Here is a 27255-nt window from a genome sequence, read left to right on the forward strand (position 1 = left end):
TGAAATTTTTATAATTTTTTTCTCACAAACAGAGCTTTCTTTTGGTGGTATTTAATTGCTGCTGGGCACTTTACTTTTTGCGCTATAAACAAAAAAATTGCAAAAAATTTGAAAAAAAAAGTTTCTTTGTTTCTATTATAAAATTTTTCAAACAGGTAATTTTTCTCCTTCACTGATGTGCGTTGATGAGGCAGCACTGATGGGCACTAATAGGCGGCACTGATGGGCACTGATAGGCGGCACTGATGGGCACTGATAGGCGGCACTGATGGGCACTGATAGGCAGCACTGATGGCCACTGGTAGGCAGCACTGATGGCCACTGGTAGGCAGCACTGATAGGCAGCATTAATGAGGTGGCACGGATAGGCGGCACTGATGGGCGGCACGAAAGAGGTGTCATAAATAGGCGGCACTGATAGATGGCACTGACTGGCATCACTGCTGGGCACTGACTGGCGGCACTGCTAGGCATTGACTGGCACAACCGCTGGGCACTGACTGGCAGCACTACTGGGCTGCACTGATGGCCACTGGTGGGTGGGCAGAGGTGGGTGGCACTGCTGGGCACAGGTAGGTGGCATTTCTGGGCACAGGTGTGTGGCACTGCTGGGTGGCACAGGTGGGTGCACTGCTGGACACAGGAGGGTGCACTGCTGGCACAGGTGGGTGCACTGTTGGGCACAGGTGGGCACGCTGCTGGGCACAGGTGGGCGGAACTGGTGGGTGGCACTGCTGGGCACCGATCATCAGGGCACTGATCATCCCTGCTCTGACAACTGCTGGTTCTCGGCAGTACTTTTCTCACGCTCTGACAGCGTGAGGAAAGTGCAGCCAAGAACCGGCAATTGCATTTCCCGGTGATCAGCATGTCATTGGACACCGCTGATCACGTGGTAAAAGGCCGCTGTGAATGGCCTTTTACCACATCACGTGATCAACTGTGTCCGTAGGACACAGCGATCACGGAGATCGCTGGGTGCGCGCACCCGGGGGCACGCAGGAAGGCGCGTTCTTGGAGGACGTCATATGACGCCCTCCCAGAACTGGCCGGCCGCAGTGTAGCCGTCATTCGGCTATCTGCGGTTGGCAAGTAGTTAAGAAATGTAGAAAAAAATATAGGGAATGAACCTTTAGCGGGCTACAGCAGTTTTCAACCTCTCTATTTGTCCAGATGAGCGTTTATTACATCACAATAAAATGTATGGGTATCACGACACAGGAGGAGAGTGGAAAATTTGTGGAAATCTGTACTGGTGACAACTGTCTAAGCTAAAAAAATCCTATTTTTTTTATTGCAGGAGACATAGTTTGGATCAAGAAGAAATTAATTCAGGAATGATAGAACAGTTAAGAGAAGCAGTCGATATGTTACAAGATCCTATAAGGTATTCCTGAGCCACTACTAACTTCCTCTAACACATTTCTTTTGAAATAATTTAGAGATGAATGGAACAACACTGCTTTTCATTTACTTATGCATGGAGCAAACACTGCTTCTATAGTCTAACTCTATATAGTATAGTGAAGATATATAAATTGCTCAGCATAGATTTGTACACCCCAACAGATTTGTCAAAAAGTCTTTACTTTCCTTTCGGAATCAACATTTTCTATGGGACACTATACCAAACAAGATTTTGCACACACAAAAAAGTATTTTTCCTAACAAATTCATTTAAGACCATGTTGCAAAAATGAATACACCCCAATGAAAGTCTTAGGAGCAAAGCTATATTTTAGACAGCAAAATCCTAATTAACAAGAATTCAACTACAGGTGAGTGTAATTATTCATTAAACAGGTGTCCAGCAGACAGTTAATTATAAAAGGGCATTACTTAACACGGAAAACCCCTTCCCATTTCATGCTGTCAACAATGTCATTACATGGAAGAGAAATGTCACAAGGCCTGAGAAAGAAAATAATTTCTATACACAAGAAAGGGGAAGGCTACAAGCAGATCAGTAAAGCTTAACTTGTCAGTCAGAATACTGTAGCAAAAGTAATGCAAAAATTTAACAAAGATGGAACTGCAACCTTCTCACAGAGATGTCCAGGCTGTCCACGGGAGTTTACAACTCGACAGGAGTGTCTTCTGATGAGAAGGGTTGAAGAAAATGGCCATGAAAGTTCACTGCAGTTAGCAAAAGAAGTAGAAAGCCAAACTGGGGTGATTGTTTCCCATGACACAATACGGCGTACACTGCAGAGTAATGGCATGCATGGGTGTCGTCCACGAAGGAAGCCTCCAATAGCCAATGCACAAAAAAGCCTGCCTAGAATTTGCCAGAGCCCATGCTGAAAAACAAAATTACTGGGACTCTGTACTCTGGAGTGATGAGACCAAGATAAATGTTTTTGGAACTGATGACTTCAAAACTGTATGGCGTCGCAAATGTGAGGAATACAAAGAAAAATGCATGGTGCCTACAGTGTAACGTGGTGGCGGTGTCCTTCTGTGGGGCTGCATGAGTGCTGCTGGTGTCATGGAGCTGCATTTCATTGATGGTGTCATGAATCCACAGATGTACTGCTCTATATTGAAAGAGAAGTTGCTACCATCACTCCGTGCCCTTGGTCGTCGTGCACTTTTCCAACATGACAATCATCCAAAACACACATCTAAGACCACTTTTAAATTTCTGAGAACAGGGTAAAAGTGATTCAGTTGCTAAGTATGTCTCCTGATGTGAACCCAATCGAATACCTATGGGGAATTCTGAAGAAACAAGTTGAGCACTCTCCATCCAGCATCCAGGCTCTAAAAGAGGTCGTTCTTGAAGAATAGAAAAAGAAAGATGTTGCAATATGTCATCAACTTGTTCATCTCATGCCTAGAAGACTTGGTGCTGTCCTTACAAATAATGGAGGTCATACAAAATACTAGATGTAGTAGATTTAACAAAAGATAGGGGCAGGCGTCCCGTGTGTGTGTGTGTGTATATATATATATATATATTGTATATACAGTCATGGCCAAAAATATTGGTACCCCTGCATTTCTGTCAGATAATGCACCACTTTGACCAGAAAATTGTTGCAGTTACAAATGTTTAGGCATTCTCATGTTTATTTATTTTGTTTGTATTAGTATGACACAAAAAAGTGGAGAAAAAAAAAGCCAAATCTGACACATTCCACCAAAAACTCCAAAAATGGACTGGGCAAAAATCTTGGCAGCTTTTCAAAATTGTAAGAAATAATTGCATTCCAAGTTTGTGATACTCCTGTAATTTGTAATTAAACTCACCTGCATCAATTAACAGGTGCTAACAATATAGAAATCACACTGGCAACCGGCTGAAATTGTGAAAAATTGACTCAACCTTTCTGTTGTGTGTCTCTGTGTGCTGCATGGAAAACCCATGGCACTGTAGCTTATCTCCCTGAACGTGGACGAAAGAGAAAAATTGATCAAAGATTGCAACAGAGGATTGTTTGAATGGTGGCAAAAGAACCTTGATCAACTTCCAGACAAATTCAAGCTGACCTTCAGGCACAGGGTACAACTGTGTCAGCTCACACTGTACGTCGTCATCTGAATGAAAAGGGACGCTATGGTAGGAGACCCAGGAGGACCTCACTGCTGACACAGAAACATAAACAAGCCAGATTGGAGTTTGCCAAAACTTACCTAGGCCAAAATCCTTCGGAGAATGTGCTGTGGACAGACGAAACAATATTACAGCTATTTAGTAAAGCCCATCATTCTACTGTTTGCAGAAAAAGCAATGAGATCTTTAAAGAAAAGAATACAGTCCCTACAGTCAAACATGGTGGAGGTTCACTGATGGTTTGGGGGTGGTCTTCTGCTTCAGGCACTGGATGTCTTGACTGTGTGCATGGCATTACGAAATCTGAAGACTACTAAAGAATTCTGGGGTGCAATGTAGGGCCCAGTGTCAGAAAGCTGTGTATCCGTCAGAGGTCATGGGTCTTGCAGCAGGACAATGAACCAAAGCACACGTCAAAAAGCACCCAGAAATGGTTTAAGATGAAGTGCTGGAGAGTACTGAACTGGCCAGCAATGTGTCCAGATCTAAATCCCATAGAGCACCTGTGGAGAGATCTCAAACAACAGTTGGGAAAAGGAACTCTTTGAATTTGAAACACCTGGAGCAGTTGGACGAAAGAAGAGTGGTCAAAATTTCCAGTAGAGATGTGTAAGAAACTCATTGATGGTTACAGCAAGCGAATGATTTCAGTTATTTTTTTCCATGTGGTGCGCTACCAAATATTAAATTGAGGGTGCCAATAATTTTGTCCAGTCTATTTTTGTAATTTTATATAATATGTCAGATTTGGCTTTTTCACTTTTTTGTGTCATACCAATACAAACAAAAGAAATAAACATGAAGATGCCTAAATATTTGTAATTGCAACAGTTTTCTGGGCAAAGCAGTGCATTATCTGAAATGCAGGGGTGCCAATATTTTTGGCCATGACTGTAAGGTTATACATAGTATCTAAACAGAATCGCTTTTTGTTACTAATGCAAGGAAGCTTGCTTAACTGCTCCTCTACCACCCTATAGCAGAAATACTGCATAACACAGCCATCCAAAGCAGTGTGCTTGCAGTGAAGCACACAGACACCGCCCCATAGTAAAACACACCCAGCACACAGTTAACCCTTTGATTGCCCTTCGTTAACCCCTTCCTGTCAAGTGCCATTAGTTACAATGTCAGTGCTTTTTTTTTTAGAACTGATCACTGTATTGGTGTCACTGGGAATGTCAGTGACACTAAGTCAGTTCCCCCCAGTGTCAGAATGTCCACTGCAGTCCCGCTATAAGTCGCTGATCACCGCCATTACTAGTAAAAATAAAACAAAAACCCAGTATATATACCACCATTTCTAAACACTATAACTTTCACATAAACCAATTAATTTACATGTATTGGGATTTTTTTTTTTTTTAGCAAAGACATGTAGCAGAATACATTTTGGCATAAATTTAACAAAATTTGATTTTTACATTTTTTTTACTGGACATGTTTAAATAGCAAAAAGTCAAAAATATTGTTTTTTTCTGTCATTTTGTTTAATAGTGCAAACAATAAAAATACACAGCTGATCAAAACCACCAAAAGAAAGCTCAATTTGGTGTTGCATGACCGCGCAATTGTCAGTCAAAGTAACACAGCGCTGTAATGCAAAAAATGGCCTGGTCAGGAAGGAGGGTAAATCCTCAGGAGGGCAAGTGGTTAAAGTAGAACTTTACCCATAACAGTTTGATAACAATTAATGTTCTTTACCAAAGACCATACATTCTACAATAATAATTATGCTACCAAACCTAGTGTGTGTTGTAAATTGTCTCCAGCATTGTTCATGTTTCTTCTTGCAGGAGGCTGCTATTTTGTTGAAGCCCAGAGCAGTCACTTCCTTATTTGAAACTTTCTCCCTCTCCATGGTCTCAAAATCTATATGTCACTTCAATTAAAATATGTACATTTCTAGCCTTGATTGTATGTCTTGGCTTAGCTGGAAAGGAAGGCTGACAGAAGCTTTACAGTGCTGAACTTCACAGGCTGCCTAGGAGGGAGAAAGGAGGGAGAATCAGGGAGATAAGATAAGACACTATCCTTGAAAGTTTAACTCTTTGTGTCTTCCTGGCAACAGAGTTTGTCCTGTCATCTCCCCCGTTTTTCTTTTCTCCCTCCCTCCCTAATCTTTGTTCCCTTAGCACAGTTTGTGTCATTCCTGTTGCTTTCACAATGTCGAGAATAGAGAGCAACTGAGCATGTACAGAGCAGAGTGAGACAGTGCATTACTAGATTTTAAACAGTATAGGCATGTTTGTTTAATGTTTTACATGCCTGCACCTGCAAAAGAAGCCAACTTGAAGTGATCAATCAGAACTTAATTTTCTGACCAAAATTCCACTTTAATGGTAAGGCCCACATCCTGGTTGTTATAGACTATTCACATTTGGCTGCACACTGGCCTGTTTCTTTAAGGGTTTCACAATTCTGTCAGTCATGCCATCATGTGTATATATAGAGATGCTAAATATTTATATTAATGTGCTTTAGTCTAATAGGAATGTTGTGTAAAAGTGTAAGAGGTAAAATAAGGCTGTATAGCTACATAACCATTATTTTTCTTTCATTTGTAAGCATGCACTAGAAAATGACTGAATGCTATGGGCAATTATCAAATGTACATTTCTTCACCATTGTAGAACACTTAGGCTGGATTGCCTTTTTATTTTCCAGATTAAGAATGGAAATTGAAGACAATACTGAATTGTTTAATGCACAGACTTCTCCATCTGATCCAAACAGATCTACAGTAAAGTGTGTTTATCTACCATAGTAAAATATATTACATGCACACTTGAGGCACATCTCCCAGCTAATTGCCTAATGGACTTTTATTTGTCTCTTACAGTGGCCAAGTGGAGTTACAGATGTCTCCAATATTGCAGGTACTAATTTAAATGTCCCATAAAATGTTGCATAGCATGTTGCTAACTTTAACAATAGTAACATAGTCCTGGATAAGCCTATAAAACAAAGCAAGTTATTACCCATATTGCAGAACTCTCCAGGTTTGATATTCTTGTGTTTTTAAGTTCTCCAGCAGGCAGGAAAGAGATTTTTACTAAATATTTACTTTTAACATGCTAACCCTTTAAATTTGCTTTCAATGATAGAATGACAGTCTGAATGAGAATGAAGAATGTCATAGCTCCGAGGAAGAGGTGGGTTATATGCGCAAGCTTAAATTTGTAAATGCATAGCACAATGATTTATATGTCCTTTAGATTGCTCTTCGTTTATTTACAAGTATAATTTTTCCCATTAAGAGTTTGTATTTTTCATTTTAAGGATTTTATTAATTTGTTTGCATTGCGTTGCCATTCATTTTAAATGATATCCTAATTCATTGTTAAAGTAGCAGCCAATACAACCGCGCTATGCTGCTAATGAGTGCAGGGGAAGATCACAGGAATTGATTTCAGCCCCTCTTCTTAGTGCTGGACTGTAGCTGTCACTGACAGCGGATGTTTCCAGAGCTAAAGCACACCAAAGCTTCGGTCACTCAACATGCAGCTTGCTGTGCACCAGAGCTGATTAGAGGTCTGTAGAACAGTGGGCCATAACAACTGGTTTGCTGGCATATGGGCTGTTTTAGGCATTTTTCAATATACATACTGTACCTGTGTGTGTATATATAGATATATTTGTTTTTCAGCTATTTTTGGAATCTTCTTACTAGCAATTGTTTACATACCCAAATATGAACAGATAAATATAAATGATCACGTTAAGGGTAATTTAAGTAACAAACTATTTACGTAATTATTACTACATAGACCTCCATCAGATAATTCTTAGCAGCAAGACGCAGTCAGTACTCTTGCACAGACACTCCATGAACTGTGTCTAAAAGGTGCCCAAAGCCTGCACAGCAAATCTGTATGCCCCACACCCTACCATGACTTGTTAAGTCAATCACTGGGCAGCCCTTCTGTATAATGTTAGGGGTAGGGGCAGCTTATTTTATAAGTGAAAGTTGACAGGTGTACTCTAAATCTGTGTTTCTCAATCTTTTTTCAATCAAAGCACCCTTTAGAATTTTGCACAAACTTGGGGCACATCTGCCTGAGGGCTTGTTCACATCAGAAGGTGCTTCTGAGCATGCATGCTTTTTTGTGCATTCCCATTCGTCATGTTTTTAAATGGGTTACTCTGTAATATTTAAAAAGGTTGCAGCATGATTTTTAAAATCATGCCGCACCAAAACACATGGTACTGCTCTACCATGCTTTTTACCGGGTGCTAACACATATGCATTTGCTAGATTCATGGGGGTGCCATGAAGAATTAATGGCATCTGCATGCTTCTGCAAAAGGTAGTGAATTTTTTTGTGTTGCAGGAAAACACATGATTTCACACATTACCGCACTGCACCTGCTGTAAGCAAACCCTAAAATGTAGTTTGTGAGGCAAAGTTCAGAGGTTGTATATCCTCTCTTTTCCACTCCTCAAATACCTCCTCCTAGCACATATTTCTTTGAGTTGCCGACAGGAGTGGTGACAGCAGCAGAGAAGTGGAGAGAGCTGGGAGGAGGTGCAGGCTGTGCTCTCTCCCTCCTGTCTACACACAGGATTAACACAGAATGCTCTCCGATCAGACTGTAAAGGGTTGAGGCAGTTTTTTTGTTCTTTTTCCGTGACACCCCCGGGTGCCACAGTATCCTGGTTGAGAAACAATATTCTAAATTAAATCTCTTTTCTGCCAGCTACACAAGCTAATTTGTAATTTGTCCATCTGTAGTCAGCCAAACTATTTAACATTGTATGTAAAACCTGTATGTAAAACTACTGTGTTTGTAGAAGGCATTTTTAAGTGTCCTCTCTGCCTCTGGTCGTGTAAATGGTTTGCTGCCTTTCAAAATCTGTATTGCATCCCCAAATTTCCTTAGATTTACAGCATTGGGAGTTTTGTTATTTGGTGAGTGCCATTTAAGTGCCAGTGCTTTTATTACAATGCATGGGTTTTGGTCATGTGGCTATAGTTAGAACTTAGCACACATTTTTACATATTTCAGTTAGTGCGCTTATACAGAACAGATGCTCAGGAATAAGGTTTTCTAAATTCCTTTCAGTGTGTTATTTATTGTCACCTTTACAAGGCACTTTAAAGATAATACTTGCAGGCACTTATGATTTAATGTCCCCATCAACATTTTTTTCATGAAAGAGCATGAGGAATATTTTATCAGTTATTTAAATACAGTACATTATAAAACACAACTCGTATATGTACTGCCAACACCTAGTGAACACTTGCCCAAATATTAGATTTAAGGGAATAGCTGTTAAAATATGGTCTTCTAACTTTTGTGAAAGTTTGTGTTTTTGACTTCTGACTTAAGATATCCTTGAAAACAATCAAAAACATTAAAGCACATAAACTGTGAACCAATACCACAATTACGGGCGCTGCTCGAAGCTCCAACAGATCCTCTTCTGTGACCATCTGCTGGGAGTGCAGGCAAGGACGAAGCTCGTCCCAACTCCAAATGTCAATATGGGGAAAATGATAAGTCCTGCAAGCCGCACATCACTGCAAGACCCTGTGGGCAAGTATGTAACAGCCTCAGCCCATGCTCCAAAAAGGCCACCCCCCCCCCCCCCAGCAATCCTCATGACTGAGTTAATCGATGGCCTGTTTGGAGCCCGGGCCAAGGCTGTTACATATTTACACACAGGGTCTTGATGTGTGGCTTACATGACTAATGTTTTTCCCTACATTTAAGCACATCAAGACATATTTAAAGTGTATGTCTCGGCAAAATATAAAAATACATATTTATTATATCTCTGCTATACAAATTCCCCATGTTTTGGCTCTTTAAAAGCACTGCAAGTACAGAAAAATACCTCTTAAGCCTTCCAGAAATCCAGAAATTCCTTTAGTGAACTGATAATGTTGCCTCTGCTGCAGTGAAATCCAAAACCAGCGTCATTAGCCCAGTCAATTCTTCTCTTCTGGACTACTATTATCTCATCTTTTTTATTATAATTTGTATTTTGTATTTATTTATTTTTTTTGCCCAGACAGGAATTAAGCAGAAATCCCCCTGATTAGACAAAGATCAAAAAAAAAAAAAATCTAACTTCCCTGAAAACTAAAAAAAAAAAAAAAATAATTCTTAGGCTGAAGTTGTACTCTAAAATTGATTTAGCAGACCTGACATCTTTAGCACGGTTCAAATATCTTCATCAAATCATGTATTTGATTGACCTTTCCTGTTGCTTGGAATTGCTTAATTTAATTTAGTTCCAAAATAATACAAAAATAGGTTTAACTGGAGTAAATGTGTATTTCTTTATCTTTGCAGAATGAAAGCAATACTCCTAGCATGTCTCCAGTACACAACTCTGTGGCATTTGGTCTGAAGTCTCGATCTGGTGAGTTCCATAGTATTAGTTCCATAATATTAAAGATACCCATGTACTCCTTATGGTCAAATGTATTTTAATTAGTATGAGTGAACAGTTTAAATAGTATGTAGTCAAATAGCCTCTTCCCACCTATATGCGGCCTCTCGGCAGGTGGGATTTAACACCAAGAGGCTGCATATATGCATCTATTTGTAAACAATTTACTGTGCTGAGGGCGCGCTCACTACGTGCTCCCAGCACAGCAACGGAAATGTAACGGAAAGCTCCCAATGCATACTTGCAATAGGGAGGTTTCTGATCGTGTGACCGCTGTGAAGGCCAATCAAAGTGGTCACATGATTGGAATGCCTGTCTCTGCCTCCCGACATTTTGATCCAGTTAAAGGGCCAGGAGGTGGTGGCGGGAAGGATTTAATATTGTTTGCATAACCTACAGTCTTACATATACCCAGTGAAGTGACTGGCCTCGGGATACACGGAGATGAAACACTTCTTCCTACATATGTGGTACCTGTCTATTTGCATTCTTCTCTTCTCTACATCACTTTAAAGTCCAGAAAAGGGGGGGGGGCAGAGAGCTGAAATTACAGTGAGGAGAGCTCTGAGAGTTGATTGGATACAAGGGACACCACACCCCCTTCACACAGCACATAGAAATAGGGCTGAGACTGTCAATCTGCTGAAAGTTCCTCCTTTGTCTCCATTTTTCCTCTTGGTGTCAGGAAAACCTGTCAAAAGTGACTGCATATTACAGAGGAACAGGGCAGCTAACATAAATAACACTTAGTGCTCTGGAGAGAGACAAGTACATACTATAGAGGGATATGCTTTGTTCATATTTCATGTCTGAGGTTTCCAAACACTTTAAGGTTCCCACACAGCCAATACTCATGTATGCTATGTTATTTTTGCAGTTGGGGTTAGATAGAGACTCGATGATTTAGCCCTAGCTGCAGGTGAACAGCTTTTTTTTACATTGAATATAGTACGTTGCTGTTTTTCTTTTGTATATAGTGGACTTGGCAGAGACCGGACAGTTCTCAGGATCTTCGCCACCTATGTTTAAATGAATTAGCCTGGACAGCCTAGAGCAGTGTATTTTCTTTTGCACATTACATATAATGGTTCTGAATGCAACAATGAGGAGTTCCCTGGAAATCAGAACTCCTCCAAATTTCTACTATCAGATTTTTCTTGGAAATCATTTTGAATCTTCACTGACATCAAAGCACTTATTGTTGGTGTGTTTGATTCTGCACTGTATAGTTATATAATTTGTAGTATTTCACTGTGTTCTGTGGACTTACTGATCCATAGCATTAAAAAAAAACCATACATATTCATATACAGAGTGGTGTGGTGTGATGCACCCTAAAGAAAATTCCAGAATACCTGTTTTCAGTGCTTTTAGGGCTTTAAATACTTCAAATGTCTGAATTATATCCTTCTGTGAATGCTTAATTTATTACACTTCAAAAAAACTCACACTACTATGCTTTTGTATAGTGATATGACCTGATGTAGTCATAACAATGAAAGAATGAAAACATGTCATGCTATACTGGTTATTATTGTGTGATAAAGATTTTATAGTAAAAACTCAAAAAACAAACACTATGTAAATGCAAAAAATATGGAAAATATATCCATGTATTCAGAAACAAAAGAGAGAAAAGTAGATGTCAGTAGTTACATGAAAATATCTGATACGTTTGAATAATTTGTTTGGTTTTGTTAGTATTTGACTATATTGATGATGTGGATCCAATATTTCTTTCAATAAGTTTTAACCATTTAATAATGTGATTTTGAATAATCCTTTTGATATGTTTATACAACATTTGTGTTTGATCAGTTAATCATTTTATTTTAAATAGCCTTTTTGATATTTATGTATAGTTGCTTTATTTGCTGTCTAAACCTATATGGCATGTTTGACTAATTCTGAAATGGTTAAATGAAAACCTCTGAAGGACAAAGGGGAGGGAAGAGGAATGCTGATGACTGAAAGTGATTTGCAAGAAAGTAAACCTGTATTTTCTGAGCGATCTTTTTTGTAATATAAATATTGGATGGATTTCTAACAGTACACACTCATAAATAATTTGTGAGTAATTATAGCAAAATTACCAAAATAGTGAGAACTGGCCAATCACTATAAAGTACTTGAAAACCTTAATGATACATATTGTGTGTAAGAACTACTAATATCTTTCTCAGTTTTGAATCTAGAAGTTGGGGTGCATTTAAAGCAATTAATACATTTGTTATGTAACCAAAACGTTAAACGTATTACTCTAGTCATATGGCAGTGTTCTTGTTCGTGGTTACAATAGAAAGAAACCTTTATGATTGAAAATGTTGATCCCCAGTATAGCAACTAAAATTAATATCACAGTTCTAATAATTTTTTTCATGTTAATTCATGAAAGTTATTAACACCACTTGTATTCTATTAAAATTAGAAAACAAACGGTATAAAGAAAACCTGATACATTATGGCCCAAGTGGGCCATAATGTGTGCTGAACACTAATGTTAAAAGTTGTGGCATTCATGACCACATAATTGTTGCCATGATATAGAGTAACATTGCATAAATCTATAAAATGTTCCATATGGAATCCAGAATTAATGCTAATATATCCCACAGACTTGTTCAGACGCGTTTCGCAGCCAAATCACCACTTCCTCAGGGACATCGTGAAAGTGTCTAAAATGTTGAAAGCATTCATAATACAAGGCAACATCATAATAAGTAAATGTGACTAAAAAAGATTTTTTTCATTGATCTAACATGCGGCTTTCCACAATGTTGATATACATCAAGCATGCATGGACCGCAAAACTCCAAAGGGACGCCACTGAATGTGATGTATTCGCCAGCCCCTACCAAAATAGGCAAGGGATGGCATTAAAGGCACTTGACCACACAGAGGGAGAGTCGGAGGCCGCAACAGGCCGAACCACCACAGCTGCAAAACAAAAATACCTGTAGAATCCACCCTTACACAGCCAAATAATGCTTACATGTAAAAATTAAGGAGCCATTATCCCTGTGACAACTCGCACCCAACACAAGTTGAGCTGGCAGATACGTCACATGTGGTGGCGTCTTTTTGGAGTTTGGAGGTCCATGCATGCTTGGCATATATTAATATTGCGGTAAGCTGTATGTTACATCAATGAAAAAATAATTTTTACTTACATTTACTCATTATGATATTGCTTTGTATTATGACTGTTTTCAACTTTTTAAATGCTTCTGCGGTGTCCCTGAAGAAGCAGCGATTTGGCTGGGAAGTGTGTTTGATATCTGGATTCCATGTAGAAATGTTTATGGTTTTCTGTGATGTTATTCTATATTATGGTAGCAATTACTGTATGTGCAACCCAATTTTTAATGTTTGTATTGTTTAATAAAAATCTATATTTTTTATGGAACCTAATTGTGTTGCTCTGCCTCAAGTACAAAGCCTTTAAAGTCCTTTTCTCTGGGGTAGGTTTTTTCCTTTCTGTATTGTTTTAAACTGAGCTACTGTTCTCACTGACAACAAATACATTCTCTGTGTATTCCTTTGAAGAATCCAGGGAAGTGGTATAGCATTTCTCTATTCTGCATCATTTAGTGCAAAGGTGCCCTATGGAAAGGCCTAGCCCAGGATACAGTGGACTGCACAAAAACTGTTGGTAGGGCTACGTGTTGGGCTCCAGGCCTGTAGAGCTCTATATGTATTTCTATGTATTTCCATAGAAATACATATAGAGCTCACCTGAGCAAATGACAGTTGTAGATTGGCTAAAACACCAAACAGACAGTGTTACAGCTATGTCAGGGATGTGGGTAGATCTTTCTGCGAGGTCATGGATACTTGTGAATATTCAGGGGGACTGATTCCTCTTCTGCACTTAAATGGAATTGCACTTTCCTCAGAAACCATATTTTTTTTTAAATTTAACATATTAATTCATTCTGGTTTATATTTTTATAAATGAGTGTTTTTAATGTTTTTCTTACATACTATGTAGCCCATGTGATTTATTCTGGTCCTCTTTTGCCTTATACGGACCTCCTCTGACACCCCCTCTCCTACAGACCCGTCCCTCACTCTTCCTCCTATCTCCTTCAACAAAATTACACAGGCACAAAATTGGGACAGATATAACAAGGACATGGCACCAGAAGGAGACATTGACAATGGTAGGTTACTAAGGACTGGTATTGTGGGTCTTCAGTTGCATGTCTTATGGGAGAATGTCTCCATGTTCCTTGTTACTGTGTCCATGCAGCACATTGTGTAGTTCTCACCTTATTGTTTTATAACTCTTGCCACCTGCATAATTTTAAATGTGTATATCGTTCTGTATTTTGATGAGCAGGTGATTCCATCTCAGTTTAGGTTAGCAGAAACATGTGTTCCAGCTGTTATTGTATTATACTAGACAATAATCACCATATTGGGAAATTAAACCTTAGAAAAACACTAGTATGAACCAGTGTCATGCTTTAGGTCATATTGACTTGTTATGGAATATTATTTGGTCCTTTTATCTGTTGCTGTAAGCCACCAATATTAGATCTACTATTTAAATTTAAATTAGGAGAACAGATGGTGCTGTTGCTCTTTATACAGTATTCATATCATATTTTAAGGTCCAAATCAATTTGACAGCTGTTGTAAAAACTAGACAATCAATCCTACCAAGTCTTACTGTATACATGCTTAAATAAACTGCCCGCATGTTCATTCTAGGGCCATTATAAATTAATGGATTGCATGACTTCTATCAGTATAACCAATCTTTTTTGCTTAAGCTTACAGATGTAAAAGACCAGGGTCAGATCTATACTTCTCGCCCACAGGCCAACTGCCTTGGGCTGTCCTGTTCTACCCCAGTCAACTGTCTTAGCCTTAAAGCGTATCTAAAATTAAAAGAAAACAATTAATATATTGCAGCTTAACAATCCTCAAATGTGGTGGATATATATATATATATATATATATATATATATATATACACAGTGAAGGAAATAAGTATTTGATCCCCTGCTGAGTTTGAATGTTTGCCCACTCACAAAGAAATGATCAGTCTAAAAATCGAATGGCAGGTGTATTGTAACACTGAGAGACAGAATAGCAACAAAAAATTCAAAAGAAATGCATGTCTAACAAATTATACACTTATTTGCATGTTCATGAGGGAAATAAGTATTTGATCCCCTTCACAAAACATGACTTAGTACTTGGTGGCAAATCCCTTGTTGGCAATCACAGAGGTCAGATGTTTCAACGTGTTTACAAGCGTTTTGCATTTGAAACACTGATAAAATCGACTGCTGAACGCAAGTTTTCTGTGTTCAAAAAAACGACTGTAAACTCAACTGCCTGTAAATGACGATGTGTAGATGGACACATAGGAAAACATTAGGGAGAGTTCAGGGGCTGCTAAAAAAAACGCTGAACAGCTCTTAAACGTGGGTTTATCAGCTACAGTGTACATGAGCCCTTAGTATGGATTTGGCCAAATAACAATTATGCAGTGTGGGAGCTCTAACTTCCCACTGACTCCTTTTGCTGCATGTTTGTTCTAGGTCACAGGTCTCCTTTGCGTACATTGGGAACATTTCATGCACAATCAGATATTCTGGCTTTAAGACTTGTTACTTAATTCCATTCAATCGAATCTCTCAGCAAGCATGCTGGTCATTGTCATTCAGCAGTGCTACCACTAAAAACTTTGGGTACTTATTTATAGTTATTGTATTGAAATAAGGATTAAACCATATTTTGCCAACATTTTTAGCTGTTCTGTTCAAAGTGAGGACATAAAAGAGCTATTAGAGTGACATTAAAACATATACTGTACAAATAAATAGAGCACTGGAAAAATGTTTATTTAAAAACAACATTGTCTATCAGTATATGTAGGAACCAGTAGATAAATATGCTTAGTTAAAATTAAATAATATTTATGTACTGGTGGGAAGAAAACCACGTATAAGTAAATGATTTACATAGCGCATGATAAACTAACACTACTGGCTCAAGCGACATTCTGTTCAAAAGCAACAATGTGTAGCTCTGTGAAATACAAAACTATTTACAGTGCCTTGAAAAAGCATTCATTCCCCTTGAAATTTTCCACATTTTGTCATGTTACAACCAAAAACATATATTGGGATGTGATAGACTAACACAAAGTGGCACATAATTGTGAAGTGGAAGGAAAATGATAAATGGTTTTTGCATTTTTTTTACATATACATATCTGAAAAGTGTGGTGTGCATTTGTGTTCAGCCCTCCAGAGTCAATACTTTGTAGAACCACCTTTCGCTACAATTACAGCTGCAAGTCTTTTTGGGTATGTCTCTACCAGCTTTGCACATTTAGAGAGGGACATTTTTGCCCATTCTTCTTTGCAAAATAGCTCAAGCTCCTTCAAATTGAATGGAGAGCGTCTGCGAACAGCAATTTTCAAGTCTTGCCACAGATTATCAATTGGATTTAGGTCTGGACTTTTAGGCCAAAAAGTAAAATTTTGGTCTCATCTGACTAGAGCACCTTCTTCCACATGTTTGCTGTGTCCCCCGCATGGCTTCTCATAAACTGCAAACGGGACTTCTTATGGCTTGCTTTCAACAATGGCTTTCTTCTCACCACTCTTCCATAAAGGCTATATTTGTGGTGTGCATGACTAATAGTTGTCCTGTGGACAGATTCTCCTACCTGAGATATGGATCTCTGCATCTCCTCCAGAGTTACCATGGGCCTCTTGGCTGCTTCTCTGATTAATGCTTTTCTTGCCCAGCCTGTCAGTTTAGATGGACGGCCATGTTTTGGTAGGTTTGTAGTTGTGCCATTGTGCCATACTCTTTCCATTTTCAGATGATGGATTGAACAGTGTTCCATGAGATGTTCAAAGCTTGGGATATTTTTTTATAACCTAACCCTGCTTTAAACTTCTCCACAACTTTATCTCTGACCTGTCAGGTGTGTTCCTTGGCCTTCATAATGTGTGTTCACTAATTTTCTCTAATAAACCTCTGAGGGATTTACAGAACAACTGTACTTATACTGAGATTAAATTACACACAGGTGGACTCTATTTACTAGCTATTTGACTTCTGAAGGCAATTGGTTCCACTAGATTTTAGTTAAAGGTGTCTGAGTAAAGGGGGCTGAATACTACTGCACGCCACACTTTTCAAATATTTATTTGTAAAACATTTTGAAAACCATTGTCATTTTCCTTCCACTTCACAACTATGTTCCACATTGTGTTGGTCTATCTCATAAAATTCCAATAAAATACATTTTCCTTTTTAGTTGTAACATGACAAAATGTGGAACATTTCAAGGGGTAGGAATACTTTTTCAAGGCACTGTAATAAAAATATACAGGAAAGCATTACTGTGACAAAGTAATCTGATGAGTTTGCAGTATATATGGTAAAGTTTAGTATAAGAACTAGCATTCAGATTCAGTAACCAAGTGCTGAGCTGTTCTTCACCTTTAATAGCCTCCATGTAGGAAAGCTCTATGTGCTTACACCACACTTGGGTACCCTCAGTTTCTTATGCAGAATATTATAGAACCTGGATAACCTCAACAAAGACCAAACAGAGAAAGTCCACAGAGGTATAAGACATTTTCTGAAGGAAATGGTGACAGTGTCACTTACACAAAGGTGAAAGGTCAATCACAGCATTCAGCTGTGGTGACAAGGGGTTAAGCAGAAAATTGTTGGCTGAAGTCAACAATCAGCAGTACTAGAACCACTAGCAAGTTGTTAGATGGCAATGGTTGTAATACTCGTTGTAGATGAAAGCTACAAATTTAGGCAAGGAGACATTTAGTCAAAGGGAAATGATCAGGATCAGTAGCAAGAAAGTCCAGAAGAAGACTTCTAGTAGAAGCCTAGCTATGCTTAAGGTTACTTTTACACTGTTCCGCGGAAAAAAAAACATATCTGTTGTTGACTAATTTTTGCTGCTGTGCATTGCGTTTTTTTGTGTGTTTTTGATGCACTTGCATTGCGCTTTCAGCACTGGACAAAGCACTTCACACAGGTGTGTTGTGTTTTTGATGTGCTTTTCATCCATTTTAACGGGGAGGCGTTTTTAGTGCCCTCTTTTTTTAACTGAACAAGCATGCACCAAAACTGCAGCAGGCTGGATTTTTTGTACCGCAACTGAAACACAAAGGATTAATGTGACGAGCACCATAGAAATGAAAGGAATTCAGTTTTCTTCTTCCGCTTTTTTGAACTGAAGTGGATCAGTGTGAAAACAGCTTAGGAATGGGCAATCAGACTTAGTAGTCTGGTGCCTTTACAGACAGGCAGCACTGAGTATCAGACATGTGCACAGCATTCATTTGTACTATAATAGCATGTATCTGCACAGTGAAGCTAAAGGGCACTGTGAAATGGGCCAAGGCATGGTCAGTTGACAGAAGACCAGACTTAGTGCAAGATGAAGTCAGAGTTTCAGAGAGAGCAGAATTAGAGCCACAGTGACCAATTAGCAGATAACGGACCCTCAGCTGACGACAGCTCCACAGATAGGTGACTGCCATGTAAGTGGCTACTATACAATGAAGCAGATCGGTGACAATTTCCTTACATGAGGACCATATTTATATACAGTCATTAAATAAAGACCATTAAATAAATGTATGATATACAGTATAGGGCTGACACTTGGATAGTTCTGTGCAACTTGTCTGGCCATGGCAGACCTATGTGCAAATTATATACAGTATGTCTGGTTATGGCACACAAGTGTGTGCCATATACGGCAGCTAAATACCCCTGTGCTATGTAAGATATCTTTCTCTTTAGTTGATGTAGATATGAATAATTAAAAAGAACCACTATAGTCAAGTAATGTAATGTGGTGGTTTAAATTGAGGTTTTAGGTAGCGAGGGGGGAAAAAACAGGACTTGGGGTAGCTTATTGCTGTTATCATCTTCATCATATAACTCCGTCATCTGCCATTGCAGTGTACAAAATAAGTAATACAGACACATCAAAAGCATTTGAACAATGACATAAAAGGCAAAAGCAGCATATACTATAAACAAGATCCATTTGCTAGACACTGTATCCCTCTAGTGGAGGATCAGGCTATTGCCACTTTCCAGAAAAAATAAATGTCCCCAAATTCCTAATGCTATTTAATTGCCAGATGCCATGCTGAAAAATGGAAAATTGTATCATACTTACTGTAATTTCCCTTTTCTGACGCCAGTCCATAGCAGCATACATATGATATAGCTCCGCCCCTATATCCACCCACAGGACCTGTATATCTATAAAAGTCTGACTGAGAGCAACCTCCCCCATTCTCCGTACAATCAAGATCAAACAAGGGAGGGTATGTATGCTGCCATGGATTGGCATCAGGAAAGGAAAATTACTGTAAGTATGATACAATTTTCCGTTTTCCTGACGCCAACAGGGCAGCATACATGTGATAAATAAGTAGCTAAACAGGGAGGGCTAAACTGTATAAACTGCATTACAAGGGGCTTGGAAGCTTAGACTACCATTCTGTTGAATTCAATTGACATATAAGTCCCTGGATCTTCCCTGTAGTTCCTGAGGCAGGTGCACTGTGGTAACTAGCCTTCTGCTTTGCAAAAGTCTTCATAGACACTTTTTATGCGCTGCCCCAAATGTAGAGATGGACCTGGCTGAATGAGCCTCTACCACTTCTGGAGGCTCTTTCCTGGCTGTCCTTTGTTTTCAGGGTGACCTTTACACTCCAAAATGACAAGGTTTGCTGCAGCTTCATTCTCTAAATATGCCTGATGGAAACGCGAACATCCTCCCAGAGGGTTTAAACCAGGAAGCAGCTTGAAGGTAGGTATTTTAGATACCTGGCACATCCAGCCTGTGTAGGTTAGGTACAATCTGTGCCAAAATGGATGGAATCACCAGCTTGTTCAGAAGAAAGAAGATGTAGGACTCTGGAGCTTGAAGCGCTTGCAGGTCTAAAACTCTGCCCTTCTGAAGTTATCGAGGGACACTGCTTCTCGTGTGATGTCCTACTGAAGACTCCTTTCAATTGGTGCAAATAGAGTCCTGGCAAGGAAATCCAGTGCCAGAATAAAATCTCACAGGGGAAACATTTTTCCTCTTCAGGGCAAAGTCTCAGGACCAACCTCCTGAAACGCTCCCCTGGCAGCTCGCACGTTGATATTCCCAGATTAGGCTGAAATGGCTGAAATTTAAGCCCTTACAGAACTAGGCTGAGGACCAAATCCAGATCTGTGTGAAGAAATTATAGCAACTGAGCAACCACTGGGTTGCTAGGATCAAACGTAGGAGTAAATGGCATTTGTAAATGGCATTTGTTGGTATCCTTCCTGAAACCATGCAGGATTTACCACTGAAAGAGGATGGCCCTAATCCTTCCCTCTCAATTTCCAATCCATCCTGGGCCAGGTGTTGTGGAAACACTGGAGGCTGAAGTTTTTTTTCCAGTCTCCAGTTCCATGGCCAGGGTAAAACTCAGACCTGCAGGCTTATTGGGCATGCGTGTTATCACTCTAGGACAACGGTCTCCCCTGGAATTTCATTACCAAAGGCAATAGAGGAAAGTAATTTGCTAGCGTCCACTTCCTCCACCAACGGGTGAGAGTAGCATGAGAGGCACCTTGTAAAAGGATGGTGATGCAAACAGGATCAACTGAGGGAGGCCTCATACTTGAGTGATATGGGCAATATCTTTTCGATTAAAGACCCATTCATTGGTAACCAAAAACACCTGGCACCACAGCCCCTTTTGGCATCCTGGGCACCTGCAGCCTCTGAAGATTACATTTGGTCATGGACATGTTAGTTCCACTTCCATTGGAACCTGACGTTGAGTTTCCTTTATTGCTAAACGTATGACACTGCTGCCGTGTTAACATCATGCAGCATATCCAGTCAAGCCTGAATGCGAGGTGACAGTGCACATAGTAACTGCAGGTGGTGATCCGACCTGTAGCACAGTCATCAAAGGTGACAATAGTCCGAGACCATATGGGATCGAGTGATGCCCGGTCACACCCATAACCAGAGACTCCTGCACATCTGAGGAGAAGCACTTTGAATCAGCTCAAGTGCCGACTTCTTTGTAGTGCAAAAAGGAAATACTTTGGAACATGCAGAGAATGCAGGGTAGCATAAGGATGCAAGCCATCATCGTTTCCAGGAGACCCCTGAATTGGAAAGCTTGACAAAACTGATAGAGATACCACGTTCCAAAGATTCTCCCTGGCCTGTTCTGAGAAGGAGCAGAAATGTACTCACTCGAGCATTGAACTGGGCTTCCATATTGATGAGTAGATGGGTCTCCTCCCACTGTTTAGACATCTCCAGTCCAGCCAAAACGTCTCAGGCTGGCCAGATAAATACCCTATTGAAATAGTAGGTGATCTGGGCCAACAGTAGAATACCATCCAAGTAATGATGGATGCAAAGCACCTTGTTTCCTAAGAGCGGCTACACAGATTTTAGGACCTTCATTAAGGTCATCTGTGAGGTGGAGAGCCATGAACAAAGGTATGCAAACTGGAATTGTCAATCCCCCACTGAGACTCAGTTTTTTTTAAACTCAACACCAGTTGAATCTTCAGTCTTCTTTGTACAGACACTGAAGAGAATAAAAAGTTTGTGAGGGAGGATTTAGAATCAATGCCCTTTGCAGTCATATTATTGATGTACTGAAAGAGGACAGCTACCTCTTGAGCAGAAAATGTTACTCTGGTCTGGATTAAGAATAATTCTAGAGGGCGATTTCTGAACCACCAAAAGTAACCGAGTTTTACCATAGAAGGCACCCACGGATCCCAAAAATGGGCTTTACCATCTGTGTGCAGATTCAGCCACACTAGCCTGGGGGGGGTCCTCTCAACAAAACTCCTGTAGGGGTTGAAAGGAACAAAATGGACCATGGCTGTTTTTTCTTCACTGAGGTGCCTTTGAACACTCTTCCACCAGCTCTTGAAGTTTCTCATTCTGGCAAAATAGTGTTGAGTCTTGAAATGTTAAGTGGGCTAAACTAGCCGAGAGAACTCACCTGAGCCTTGACCTCCTATGAAGAGGAAGGCTAGACGAACCATTGACAGCTCTTGAAATAGTGCTTAGCGTAGGGATGCTGATTGGTATACAGAGCTGCCTGTCAAAAATGAGGATTAGGGCTTGTTTGCATGTGCAGATAACATAGCCGCTTCTTTGAAAAGTGATCCCACGTAGTTGCTTTTCATAGGGCATTTAAGTTAGTTTAGTATTGTTCATATCTTTGCAGTGGAGTGCAGTACTGTAATGTGTGTTACTGCAATGAATGTTAAGTGTGTTAGCATGTGGCAGTGCCATTTTCTTCAACAGTGAAGTGGCGTTTTCCTCCTGGATAGGGTATCATTTTGCAGCTGCTTACTAATGAAAAACTTCATACCACTCTTGCAAGTAGGTAGGTGGTCTTTTTCCTGTTCCTTGGGGGCCCCCTCAGGTACCAGTGGCCACACCTGGACACAGCTACGAGATCTCCGAAAGTGAATGCACTCACGTCACCTCAGTTGCGATTGCAAACACTTCAGTTTTATTGGCATAACATCAGGGTTTTTATACTGTAGTCTTTGGGCAAACACACCCTCAGACCATCCAATCAAATACATGTACATTATTTTTACCTTAACTCAACAATTATTTGTATGAGGTTTGCATTTTCACTCTTCTCTGCCTTATCTGTCATGCCATATCTTGTCTAACGCCCAGACCATGGCTATAATCTGACCCAATGCCCAAGCTGTGGTTACAACTTTTCAGAAATGAGAGTAAAGCTTATCTGCTTTTTTGTAAAGTTTGCAAAAACACTCATTTGTACATGAAGCTGGCATGGACAGTTTTGTTATTGTGTACAAAGTTCATATATATGTATGTTAAACAAGCATCTTGTATTAGTGTATACAAAATGGATTCAGTTATATTCCATTTAATCCTTTCAACTCTCTTGCCGCTCTTCTTGAAACAACCTCTTCATCTTTCCACTCATCGGGGAGAATGGAAGGCTGTGCCTTGAAAACGTAATGTATGTTTTGACTTCGAAAGGCAGTCATTTGTGTCATCCCGTTCTGGGCACTGCTACCCTTACAAATGACTGGACCCAAGAGACACTTGAACCCTGCTTAGCTTTTTCGAGGAGGAGGATTGACCTTCTACCTCTGGTGAAGCCAGGTGCAAGGCAAAAGTGAATGGCTTGGATAAAGGTGCCTCCAGAGCCAGGAATAAAGACGGCTATGATGGGCTTGGGGCCATCTTGGTAAGGAGAGCTAAATGTGGTGCCCTGTACTCCTCTGCAGGGCTGCATCTTTGACATTGTGCCCAGAGTCTGCTGGCCTAAGTGGTTGGAGAACTCAAAGGATCATTAACAATTTTTCCATGTAGGACCATGACTTGCTGGCTCCCAGCCTCCTTTGTCCTTAGAGAGGTTTCAGCGGCAATATCACCAAACATGTTAGTCTGGTATTAGGTCCACGCCGCAGGCTCAGCACTTTTAACCCTTTTTTACTCTTAGAGCTCAGAGAAGAATAGATGCCAACACTCACTGGGATCTTTATGTGCATCCTGGGTGAGACCAGCGGGGCTGGAAGAGCCACTGGACTCGTCTTGCCATGGCAACGCTATTTTAGCTTTACCTGATCACACGGAGGTCCTGGTTATGTGGCAGAAGGCTCATGTTAGAGCAAAGATGTCAACACTGTGCAGAAAGTAAAATTAAAGACTCAAAGAAAGAAGCAAACAGATCATATCTAACTATTATATCCATGATCTATTGTAATCTTCAGAGGCTGCGGGTGCCTAGGATGCCAAAAGGGGCTGTGGCGCCAGGTGTTTTTGGTTACCAATGAATGGACTTTAATTGAAAAGACCTTGCCCATATCACTCAAGTATGGGGCCTCCCTCAGTTGATCCTGTTTGCATCACCATCATCCCCCCCCATTCATCTGCAGCATAAGCAAGGAAAAACAGAAGATGTTTCCAGTGCAAACCCACCTTGCAAATGCGTGAGCCTGGACATGCCTTAACAAAGATGGTCGCCACAAGAAGCCCTCTGCACAGTGTATGTGTGGATTCCATAGCCAACCATGAGACTGGAAACAGCCACAAACCCTGGACCGGATCGTGATCACAAGTGAAAGGAAAAAACTGCTGACAAAAGAAAACCCCTCAAATCACTCTCACAAAGGAAAAATGACAAAATCTAATGCAAGTAGAGGCAAGGGAGGAAGACAAAAAGGGATAGCAGTAACCTGTGGGAGAAAAGAAAAAGGCAGTACTAACTCCAGCACCATGATTCTGCTCAGGTGTGCAGAGAAACACATGCAGCATGGACTGCAGCAAACACCAGCTCAGGTGCACCACATGAGCTTCTGACGTCTCTGGTTAGAGAACTCCTCAGCCCCAAAAGACCACCAGAAGGGGCTCCCCACTTAGTTGGTGCATTAAGTAACCTAAGATGTCGGACTGTGCCTGGGAGAGGCTAAACCCAGACAGACTACGACTCAGTCGGCAGGTAGGGACTTATTGCAACATCACGGTCTTGCAGGTGTAGATCTTGAGGACCAAAAGGAGAATGGGGGAGGTTGCTCTCAGTCAGACTTTTATAGATATACACAGGTCCTGTGGGTGGATTTAGCTATATCACATGTATGCTGCCATGTTGGTGTCAGGAAAAGATGTTTGAAAACTTTTCCGAGCTCTGCAGATATGTTGAAAGTTTGGTTTGCTTGCATAATCAGGTTAATGGTTGTGAACAAATACTTTGCAAATAACTATAAGTTGTCCATAAAGCATTTTGGTAAAAAAAATTTAAAGAATCATTAAATTCAATTATGCTTGAGTCTTTGTTTATTGAATGATTTTGTATAGGTGAATAGATGTGTTACAACACCAAAACCATAATAATTTTATACGAAGGTAGACAACATAAATAGTGACACATGATATAAATATTTGTGTGGAAGAGAGCAAGTGGAACGAAGCAAAGCAGGCAAACTGCTAAGATGCCACAGTGTTGCCTACCATGGTGTGCACTGTTCATAAAGTGCCTCTTGGAAGAAAGGAAAAGGGGAAACATTGGACAAATGAGATAGAAAATATTTGAAACTGCTGTAAGGTGATTGTGCGGCTGCCTTTTATGGTGAGATATCATATATACAGGGGCATGCCTAGCATAGTTGACATCCAGGGATCCTCTGTGTGTCAAAACTATTTTCTGTGCGAATTATGAAATTAATTGGATACTGATAATGGGCACATAAACACTGAGACAGTGAAAATTGTCTTTACCTGAATGTTTTGTATATAATCATGTAGGTAAGGAAAATGTGAGGTGTTAATAGTGGCACACACACACTGCACTGTGGCAAAAAAAAGGATAATAGCTTTGCTTCGGTAGTGACTGGCCTATAGGGGACTATATTATGGTAATGTGAATTCACAATACATAGGCAAAAATGTCTATCCTAAAAATACATGATTCCAAACAGGCAATAGTATATAATACACAGGTAACTATCAGTCAACTGTAACAATATGCAGGCAACAAATGGGAAATTGTGACTATATAACAGCAATAAACTGGCAGTTCTAACTATATAGGCCAACAATGTGGCAACTGTGACAATATGCAGACCACGAACCAGCAACCATGTTAATATACAGTACAATCATAGCAATATGTGGACTACAAAAGGCAAGTGTGAAAATATACAGCCAAAAATTCTTCCTATTCAAGCAAAAATCTCATTCTTATTCTCTTCCATACCCGCAGCAAAATCCTATACTTTCCCAGAAAGATCCCAAAACAGCAAAAAAAACCCCCTCCCCCCACAAAAATCCCTTTCCCCCCCAGAAAAGTCTCCTTACCGGCAAACATCTTTCCCACAGAAAATCCTCCCACCAGTAAACACTTCCCTTTCCCTAGTAAACTCCCTCCTTCAATTTAGTCACTTATCAGACCTCAGGTATGTGGAATTCGATAGATTAGGTCTCACAAGTCTAACTACGGTTAAGAAAATGTCGGAATATCCCCTTCTTACCTTTCAATATTTAACCTGGGGTACAGAAAAAAGGGAAATTTGTGTTGTAGTATCAATTTAAGAAGGGCTGATGGACATTGCTAGCAAATGTCAAATGTTTACTAGTGGCAGTGCTTGAAGCCAAGTATAATACTGCCAGGGCTGGTTTTACTCAAGTATATTTAACCCATATGAATAAAAGGTGACCTGTGTAAAGCTCCCCTGAAAGTATTATACAGTGCCTTGAAAACGTATTCATACTCCTTGAAATTTTCCACATTTTGTCATGTTACAACCAAAAACATAAATGTATTTTATTGGTATGTTATGTGATAGACCAACACAAAGTGGCACATAATTGTGAACCGGAAGGAAAATGATAAATGGTTTTCAAACTTTTTACAAATAAATATCTGAAAAGTGTGGCGTGCATTTGAATTCAGCCCTCCTGAGTCAATACTTTGTAGAACCACCTTTCGCTGCAATTACAGCTGCAAGTTTTTTTGGGGATGTCTCTACCAGCTTTGAACATCTAGAGAGTAAAATTTTTCCCATTTTGCAAATAGCTCAAGCTCTGTCTGATTGGATGGAGAGCATCTGTGAACAGCAATGTTCAAATCTTGACACAGATTCTCAATTAGATTTAGGTCTGGACTTTGACTGGGCCATTCTAACACATGAATATATTTTGATCTAAATCATTCCATTGTAGCTCTGGCTGTATGTTTAGGGTTGTTGTCCTGCTGGAAGGTAAACCTCCACCCCAGTCTCAAGTGTTTTGCAGACTCTTAACCCTTTGAGGACCGTAAGGTTTTGGAATGCCAAAAGAATACATTTTTTTGTTTTTAAAGTTCGTACACTTCAGTTGCTATAACTAAGCATTTCATGAAATAATTTGCAAAAAGCTAGATCCATTTGTTGTTTGTTGATAAGAACTAATATTATGACTCAAACCAAAAAAAAAAAAGAGTTTTAAGTTCTTAATCAGATGATACACGCAATTACAAACATGGAACAAATACGTCCCTTGGTCCTCAAAGGGTTAACAGGTTTTCTTGTAAGATTGCTCTGTATTTGGCTCCATCCATCTTTCCATCAACTCTGACCAGCTTCCCTGTCCCTTCTGAAGAAAAGCATCCTCACAATATGATGCTGCCACCACAATGTTTCACTGAGGGCATGGTGTGTTCAGGGTGATGTGCAGTGTTCGTTTTCCGCCACACATAGTGTTTTGCTTTTAGGCCAAAAAGGTATA

At 39.9% G+C, this 27255-nt stretch overlaps 1 protein-coding gene across 6 annotated transcripts in view; it reads left to right on the forward strand.

Annotated features, from left to right (window-relative positions):
* The window catches only part of LRCH1 (leucine rich repeats and calponin homology domain containing 1), a 276984-nt gene that overhangs the window by 186525 nt on the left and 63204 nt on the right, over positions 1 to 27255 (forward strand). For 2 of the 6 annotated variants that reach the window (XM_089678955.1, XM_089678973.1), the window contains exons 11-16: positions 1301 to 1387; positions 6224 to 6304; positions 6399 to 6435; positions 6664 to 6711; positions 9863 to 9932; positions 14021 to 14125. In XM_089678955.1, coding sequence (XP_089535081.1) covers positions 1301 to 1387; positions 6224 to 6304; positions 6399 to 6435; positions 6664 to 6711; positions 9863 to 9932; positions 14021 to 14125 — 428 coding nt within the window. The remainder of the gene's footprint in view (positions 1 to 1300; positions 1388 to 6223; positions 6305 to 6398; positions 6436 to 6663; positions 6712 to 9862; positions 9933 to 14020; positions 14126 to 27255) is intronic. The other 4 variants (XM_089678975.1, XM_089678991.1, XM_089678963.1 and 1 more) reach the window with 3 other exon arrangements.

This window comes from Staurois parvus, unplaced genomic scaffold, assembly GCF_062004578.1.
Source record: "Staurois parvus isolate SC_StPar_1 unplaced genomic scaffold, SC_StPar_1.0 ptg000017l, whole genome shotgun sequence".
Taxonomy (NCBI): Eukaryota; Metazoa; Chordata; class Amphibia; order Anura; family Ranidae; genus Staurois; species Staurois parvus.